The 9,239-nt window shown below is 38.8% G+C and overlaps 1 protein-coding gene across 1 annotated transcript in view; it reads right to left on the bottom strand.

Annotated features, from left to right (window-relative positions):
* Positions 1–1,077: 1,077 nt before the first annotated feature.
* dtx4b (deltex 4, E3 ubiquitin ligase b) overlaps positions 1,078–9,239 on the bottom strand; it is a 29,062-nt gene continuing 20,900 nt past the window's right edge. The window contains exons 6-9 of the mRNA XM_052137831.1: positions 9,075–9,136; positions 7,777–8,097; positions 6,217–6,306; positions 1,078–3,590 (exon numbers count right to left, since the gene is read on the bottom strand). Of these exons, the coding sequence (XP_051993791.1) occupies positions 3,363–3,590; positions 6,217–6,306; positions 7,777–8,097; positions 9,075–9,136 (701 nt within the window). The 3' untranslated portion in view covers positions 1,078–3,362. The remainder of the gene's footprint in view (positions 3,591–6,216; positions 6,307–7,776; positions 8,098–9,074; positions 9,137–9,239) is intronic.

The following is a 9,239-nucleotide window of genomic DNA, read 5'->3' as shown; positions in this document are numbered from 1 at the left end:
CATTCAATACTCTACTACTTGCAGTACACAATAAATTCACTGAACTATAAATTTATATTACTGTACTTTTTTTTTCTTTTTGACAATAATTACAAAATGTGATTTACTATATACCATTAAAAATAAATTCTGTAACTACATGCCCTGAATGCAGAGTCAGGGGTTTTGAATTTAGTTTGTAGATTTGGTATTGTGTTTAAAGTTGTGAGAAAATGGGTGAAGTTTTCAAGAAATGTGTCTTGGCAATTGTGAAAAACCGTAATGAAGAGACTACTTTCTGGAGAAAAACATATAAAGTACCCCACAAAATGTAGGCTCTTCCTAAGTCAAAAAGAAGCTATTATCTCATGAACAATGAAAAGGAGAGGTTGCTTTTAGTTCAGAAATGTTGTCTGGTTACAATGTTCACAAGAAATTTTTTATCATTTAAATAATACTTTTCATGTTATTCTATCTATGCGCAATATTTTTATACAATAAACAAGTCAATAATCAATTTTAAAGCCTTGAAGATTCCAAGTTACATATTAATAAATGACTTCTTAAGGTGTATGTATAAAGCATACATCCACCTTAAGAAGTATGACACTTTACCATCATAATCACAATTATAAGTTATAAATTTCACAATCTTTACAGCCATGGGATAGGAGTTTCTAAGTAGTTTTAGTGTGAAAAACAAGGCTTCTGAGACCGCATAAATGCTAAATGGACTAAAAAAGAAACTGGGTCTTCTTTTTAAGTCCACTAAAATTGTGAACAAAAGCACTGAGGTCATATGCAGCTGGTTCCCTTTAACTGGCTTTGGTTCATTTAAAACGCACTACATGTGAAACCACCCTAAAGAAAAAAACATGGTTACTGACATGAGTGCCTTTAAATTACTACACATGTTGTGCCTTGCCCTTGATCTTTTCTAGGAAGAATAAAGATCGATGATTATAATAAGATACATTTCTGTGAAAACTATTAATTTATGGGACAATTGCTGAGTTTTCACTTTGTCAATGAGGCCCTAGTGGTTGATAATGAAAGGCAGTGGAACATTTGATTCTCTTTTTCATACATATTTGTTGTACGTTGTATATATGCTATCAGATCACCTCCTTATCTAAACAGTGGAAAGAAAGATTGGCTGGATCTCAGCAGTTTGTAGGACACTTTTTATGGTGTAGTTTGGAGGTCCACTTTTTTCACAACTTCAGAAAATCTGTACAATTCATAACAGCAGAAATGCCATTTGTCCTGTAGGCAGGCAAAAAGAAACTAAAAACAGTTGAGACTCACATTTAAGTATAAAAATTCAGAATACAAAACATTCTAAAACATACTAAACTAGGAAAATAGAAGAATACATCGATATAAAAAAGAAATATGAAGAAAGTTAGGCAGATCAGTAACAAACTGTACCTCACCTCTGGCAGGTGGATGCATAGCATACACTCTTTTATTTAATCAAGCACGAATGCATGCATACGCATGATGCATCGGCTCATAAACACAAGTATCCACATGCACACAAACACCTGCATGTTCTTTAGGTCACTACAAGTGGATCATTGTAAAACAGGTCAATTATTGACCTACCATAAAGATTGGCCAAAAACAGGGGTTAACAAGGACAGTAAAGAACAGTAAACACAAGAGCTAATTTGTATTGTATGTATTCCTTTCTGAAAGTCTCAGTGTGAAGAAAAGGCAGGCAGTTCGTTTTGGTCATCTATTACTAAATTGTCCCTTGGGGATCATTAAACTATCGAAGTGCTTGCTCTCCTGCCAATTCCCTGTATCCAGTTCAATCATAATTCCTTTGCATAATATCTTTCTTTTGAATCAAAAATGAGCTTATACACTGGTGTTGTAAGCAACTCAGCCATTTTGCTAACTTCAACCACATGCTCTCTCTCCTTAAAAACATACCAGCAAACGAGAATGTTTTGCTGTTTGCAGAGCCCAAGACTGCCACAGAGATAGGTGTGATATCTCACAACACCTATTTCATTGATAATTATCATGTAGTAGGTACATTTTATGTGTGGTATTAAAAAAATGTAATAAAATTACAGCACCATAAATGCATCCTGTTTATAAACACAAGGTGTACCATCACTTCCATGCTTAAAAGCACCTTTTCTGTACCATGAATACGTGACATTTAAAGGAATAGTTCACCCAAAAATCATTATTTACTCGTCATGTATTCACCCTTACATGCCGTCTCAAACTCATATTACTGTCTTTTTACTGCAGAACACAAACAAAGATTTGTTTGAAGGAAGTGAGTGGTGTTTTTGACCATACAATACAAGTCAATAGGGTCCAAAACTTTCAAGCTCCAAAAAGGACATAAAGCCAGCATTAAAGTACTCCATTCGACAGTGGTTCAATCCATGTTTTCTGAAGCAATACAACAGCTTAATGAGAGAATTATCATTTTTGGGGAGAACTATTCCTTTAATTACGATCACTAAAAAGAACATTGATGACCATTGTCTCTCAATGAGTTTACATACAGCATTCAGATCGAAGGAAGAACTGTTAGATGGGGTTCTCAACCAGCCAAAATAAATGTATCACTTCCATTAAACTGTTTTGGAACAAGACAATCTAGAATTGATTCTATTTTGATTAATCTAAAATCTAAATCTTATCCACACACAATCATCCATACACAAATGGTACATAATTACATAATACATGGAATGATATTATGATATTACTTGTAATAAAACAAACATTTATTAATCCAAACTATACCTCTCAATTGTAGGAAATGGCTTTGGAATGCTTTGGAGCCAGGAATCCAGTCGGTGATACAGGAGTTCACATGATATTACCCACACTTGCAATTGTTTCACACAACTTAGACAATCTCACAATACAACATAGCTTAAGCAAATAAAACTTGACTTCTGCTTCTTTGACCACCATTTTTTAGTCTTTCTATTTCCCCATTTCTCTACCTCACGAGTCCCCTCCACCTCACATTCTTGCTTTTCATACAGGTTTCTTTCTTTCCCCTCATTCCTTCAAACCTATCTTTCACCTTTAACAACACATTTTTTTAACCAAATATCATTTGTATCTTAGTTTTGTTACTTCATGTCCAAATACCATATTGAGGTTGAGAATACATACATGTCAAAAGATGACTTGAACTGCTGTGTTCATTTACATTTACAACTTTACCATTTGATAAAATAAAACAAAAATCACCTATCAAGTTCTCTTTACTTTATTCTCGTATTTATTCACATATACTTCTGTGCTCCAGAAATTAACCCTATTCCAACAGCACAACTCGGCAATCTAGTACCTTAATGTCTCTGAAATGCCAATGTTTTTTTCTTTCGTTTCTGTTCTCAAAGTAGTTGTCCCTCCTCTTCAGTGATGCCCTGGGCTTTAAGCTCTTCCAGTACATTGTCAAGATAGCCAGGATCTGGATAGCCATGTCCAGTTATATTGGAGCCAAATTCTGTTTTATGGTGGACCTCATTCCAGATGACAGTGTCTGATTCTCCTGTGGTGCTGGAGGTGCCCACTGAAAAGATCAGACGTCGGTCCCACGCCACCAACAACAACCGTAACACCTGAGAACGGCAAAAAGATGATTTTATTAGACCTTAAAGGAATTGGTCACCCAAAAATTAAAATTCCCTCATCATTTACTCACCCTCATGTCATCCCAGATGTGTAGGACTTTCTTCTGCAGAACACAAATTAAGATATTTAGAAGAATATCTCAGCTCTGTAGGTCCATACAATGCAACTGAATGGGTGCCAAAAATTTGAAGCTCCAAAAATCACACAAGTCAGCATAAAGGTAATCCATATGACTCCAGTTATTAAATCAATGTCTTCAGAATTAATGTGGTAGGTGTGGTTGAGAAACAGATAAATATTTAAGTCCTTTTTTACTATTTATTCTCCTCCCAGCACAGGAAATCTCCACTTTAACATTCACTTTCACACTCTTCTTTTGTTTTTGGTGATTCACATTCTTCATGCATATCGGCCCCTACTGTTCAGGGTGAAGAATTTCTAGCACAAATTGACCAAATATTGATCCGTTTCTCACCCACACCTATCATATCACTTCTGAAGATATGGATTAAAACACTGGATTCATGTGTATTACTTTTATGATGCCTTGATGTGCTTCTTGGAGCATCAACATTCTTGCATTTTATGGACCTACAGAGCTGAAATATTCTTCTAAAAATCATAACTTGTGTCCTGCAGAAGAAAATACATACACATCTGGGATGGCATTAGGGTGATTCCAACTGGTCTCTTCTGGACTTCTCTTATATTTGTGTATATAGTGTATATTTAAACGGCTATAAACCTGTGCAATGTTTCAATATAGATGCCTTTTCGTTTGTGTGTCATTCCTGGTTGCTGTCGCCATCTCTTCGCTTCTGATGGCCACGATCGCTGTTTCACGTGTTTGGTTGCTACCCACGCGGAGACATCGTTCATGGATGGTTCATGCCCTCATTGTGAGAACATGACCATGGCTATGTTGCGGTCGTGGCTTTCTTTTGTCAGAGGGAAAGCCACTCCAGCGTCTACCCGCCTCGGTCCTTCTACCTACGGGTATGAGGCAGAGTCGGTTAATACTGGGGGCGATTTGGGGACCTCATTGGGAGCTTCTCTGCTGGGCAAACCGCCACAGACCTCCCATTCCCCAGCATGCTCGTATGCCCTGGTCAAGTTCTGGGATGAGTCTGCGGGCATGTACGTCTCAGGGTGAGTTTGCAATCTCGTTCGGGGCTCGTGAAGAGGATGAGTGGTCATCGGAGAGTGGGCTCGTCCTGTCTGCCGCAGACCACCCTTGTGTGTGGTGGTCCAGTTGCAGGCTGACGTGGAGCTGGCGGTCATGCTTGCCCGGGCGGCTGCGAGTGTCGGACTGGAGTGGAATCCTCTGCTCCCCCCAAACCCTCGTGGCTCGACAGATGGTTACTGGGGCCAGAGCGCTGCTCACGCCCATGCTCCACCCCGTTCCTTTATTCCCGGAGTTGCATGAGGAGCTTACGTGATCGTGGCGGGCACCGTTTACTGCCCGTACCTGGTTCACGGGCTCCTCCGCTTTCACTAACCTCGACGGTGGGGCGTCCCCTGCCCTGAGGTGAAGACGTGCACTCTTATTCCCAGTCGTGTTCACAATGTGGTGTACCCTGGATGCTCTTCCTCCTTAGCCCTGTGGCGGCAAGTTTCCACATGCCTGGTTGCCCCGTATGCAACCCTTTGTGATGTATTTTCTGCAAAAAGGTTCTCCCGTTTTTGCCCTCTGGTCCCTCTGCCCCTGGTCACCGTGTTTGTAGAACCCCTCCCCACCCAGTTAGGAGCTACCATGGGACTTCTCCACATGAGATGCTTCCAACGATTTAGTTCCTTTTGAGGAGAAAAAAGAGAAGTGGCCACGACTGGTTTAGCTGGTCCTTATCTCAGGGATAAGTCGACTTGTCCCCGAGGTGCAGGGGACCGTTTGACGCAGGTGAGAGTGTTGGGGGGAGGTTATGTGACGGCCTGGTGCGCTGTCCACGAGGCACCCGTCTCACACCGCCAGTCCACGTAACACAGTTCAGTTAGTCGTGGCGTTTTGTATAGGGACCCCTGGTGTCACTACATCGACACAACATAGAGTGAGTGACAGCAGGGGAACATTTCAGTTACTGTCGCAACCTCTGTTACCTGATGGAGGGAACAAGACGTTGTGTCCCTCCTGCCACAACACTGAACTATCCGCAGAAATGACTGGGACCTTGTCTCGGTACCTCAGTACGAAACCTGAATGAGTGCTTGCATTCCAGCTCCTTTTATACCCGTATGTTCGGAGGAGTGGCATGCAAATTCCACTTGCCAATTCTTTTTGGCCTCATCTCAAACATCAGAGGTGTGTGGAGCTCCCAAGGGCGACCCCGAGTGTTACTACATCGACACAATGTCTTGTTTCCTCCATCAGGGAATGGAGATTACGACAGTAACCAAGATGTTTTCTGTGCAATGGTTTTAGGAGATCGACTCACCAATACTTTTTTTTATTTATTTATTTTTTTTAATTAATGGTTACTTTTAATATTGTGTAAGTTATGCTCCTCAGATAACACCAACCCAAACTGTGATTGCTCACATTAGATGCTAGTCAGATGACTTTTGCCGTTTAGGGAAAGGTCTGGCAAGGTGAGATTATGGGTTGAAATATGGGTTTACCTTACGCCCCTTTTCACTGTCTGGGAGATAGCAGTGACGGGGAAATCCTCTTGCAGTAAAAGGCTTCCCTGGGTTTGGATGCTCAGAGCCCTTGAGACAGGGAGAGGAGATATGCTATTAAATTAAGATGGTGTAAAAGCCATGTGTAAATACAACAAAAAAGTATTGGGGATGGACTGCAATCTGATTGCTTAAACCACACCAGGCTGTACTAGGTCATTATTGTTAAACAGTAAATTTCCATGTCCCTATTATATCTCATACAATCATTATGATTTTCCTGACTAAATACTTGGTGTTTCCATGATGATTCTGATAGCTGCTGGACTGTTTTCTGCTTCAGGTCTCCATAAGAATTCAAGTAAAACCAATTGATTGAGTGATACAGATAGAAAGCAATGACCATTTTAAGTGTTAGTTGAAGTAAAAATTTGTTCAGGCTCAACTTGTGCAGTTTTTGACTTTCATAATAACTTGAAATTATTATTGAAATGATACTAATGTAACTAACCTTGGGCCTTTGCTTCATGCCATCTTGACTATCGGGTGTAGCACTGACAAATAACAGTCATTACGACTCTAAGGTAAAGTGTCGGCTCTATGGAGCCACATGTTTACTATTTGGCAAATTTCTATAAGAATGCTGCAAATGACTGAAATGACTCAGGAGGTGCTCGGAGTTAAGTTACCATAGCTTTATTTCCGAGGAACAGTTTGAGCTTAACATGCACTGTGAACCCAACTCTGCAGGTTCAAAAATAATAAAATAATACAAAAACACCTTAAATTGATTTATATTTAAACTATCATTATTATGTGCACATTTGTAATTTTCTTTAGATCTTAATTTGTATAAGCAATTTTCCACCTACTGCAAATGAGAGGTGGTTAAATATGATTTTATTTTTTACCACTTTGTTATTTTAACTTCTTTTTCGTTTCGTTTGAAGTGCAATTTGAATTTAGAAATATCTCTGGATTAAGGTTTGTTTTTGTTTTTTTTTAAAGCAAAATCAATAAAGCAAAAATATTACATACACCCTTGGCAGTGGGGGCAATATTGTTGAAAAATATTGTGAACATATTTCTTGCATATCGTCCAGCCCTAGCATAGGTTTCAGCAAAAAGATATAATAAAACCTGCACTCTCTTCTTGGTTTGATCAATCAACATTCACATAGTAGCCTCACCGGAAAATGTCATCATGGACTGCCACTAGTGCATATTCCTGTATCCGTTTCTTAAACGATATTTTGCTTAATTTTGTTAAATGTTTTAGCAGGATAATATTATTAATTATAGGTAAATATCATCCTGTTAGGTATCTTGTTTATTTCTTTCCCTTGTGTAAATAATCAAGTTATGTTCCTGACCTCAACCAGAGCATAATTCTGAAAGCCTGGTATACCATTTTATAGAAATACTTTTTGCAACACAGGTATATACATTTTTTACAAGTTACGGAGCCCAAAAGGTGCAATATAACAGAAAATACCTTACTTTTTTCTAGAATGTCCCAATTGAAAGAGTGTAACTTTATTCTACGTTGATTAGTCATACCTGTATGCCTGGCGGTATGTTGTAGATGATACGAATCGTTTTGCAGTCTGGGTGTCCTGACAGTGAGTGCGGTATGACATGGTACTCCATCTTACCGGGCGGCTGACTGCCCGTCTTTACTCCATATATTGTCTTGCATGTGGGACACTGCAGACTGCCATCTTTGTTGCCATTATTATACATGGCCACTAAACACTGCAGATGATACAGATGTCCACATTGCGCCAGTCTTCCTACTGACTCTGCACGGGCAACACTCGCCACACCTAGACCCTTATAACCCGAGGGCCTTCCCAGAGCTTCCATACAGATAGTGCAATCCTGAACATATCATAAAAAATGTTGATATCACACAACCAATAGCCTTCATGCATAAAGCATTTGAAAATCGGACAAAAAGACAAATGTACAAGACTGTGGCTTAAATTGACAGCTCACCTAAAAATGAAAATTCTCTCATCATTTCTCACCCTCATGCCATCTCAGATGTGTATGAATTTATTCATCAGAACACAAATAAAGATTTTTGAAAAATAGCTCCGTAGATCCATACAATGCAAGTGAATGGTGATCAGACATTTGTAGCTCCAAAAATCACAAAGGAAACATAAAAGTAATCCATAAGTCTCCAGTGGTTAAATACATATCTTCAGAAGTGGTATAATAGGTGTGGGTGAGAAAAAGGTCAAAATGTAATTCCTTTTTCCCTCTAAATCTCCACAATCACTTTTACACCTGAAAGTGAAAGTGGAGATTTAGAGGAATACTAAAAAAGGAATAGAGCTGAGAAATATCAACAAATCTTAAGTTTGTGTTCTGCTGAAGAAAGTCATACACATCTGGGTTGGCATGACAGTGAGTAAAGGATGAGAGAATTGTAATATTTGGGTGATCTATCACTTTAACATCTTTTATGAGTGCATGTACTACAGACCTATGAAGACTGCAAATTATGTAATTGAATTAAAAACAATGGAAAAATATAGAACTATTTAAAGTAGTTGATTATAGAAACAATGCATTTTAATTTCATAGCAAAATATTCAGTAGTTCAAGAGTGAAGGGAGACGACTCGATTTTGTCATTCAAAGTGTGCCATGGGACTGTGTGGTTGTGGTCAGGCTCATTTGTCTGTCACCGAGTTTTTCACAGAACAGTATAACCACAGACACGCAATGCTATTTGTACTGTATATACTTTGCCGCTCTCTCAGATGTCTCATATGTCTGAAACCAGTAATGGTATCACAAACAACATTTTAGATAATTTAGGGAAATAAAGTAATGCGGATGTCTCACTTCTTCAGGTGGGTTCCTGACCTTCTGTAAGTACCTCTTCACCACCTCCTCAGGTGTTTTACCTGGAAATTGATAAATCACAAGCACACATATTATAATATTAAAAATGAACAAGAATATGCACCTTATTTTATCTGTAAATATATGCCTCTAAGAGTATGTACC

This window comes from Xyrauchen texanus, chromosome 11 (assembly GCF_025860055.1).
Source record: "Xyrauchen texanus isolate HMW12.3.18 chromosome 11, RBS_HiC_50CHRs, whole genome shotgun sequence".
NCBI lineage: Eukaryota > Metazoa > Chordata > Actinopteri > Cypriniformes > Catostomidae > Xyrauchen > Xyrauchen texanus.
The sequence above is the reverse complement of the archived record's forward strand: the minus strand, read 5'-3'. Positions and strand labels throughout refer to the sequence as shown.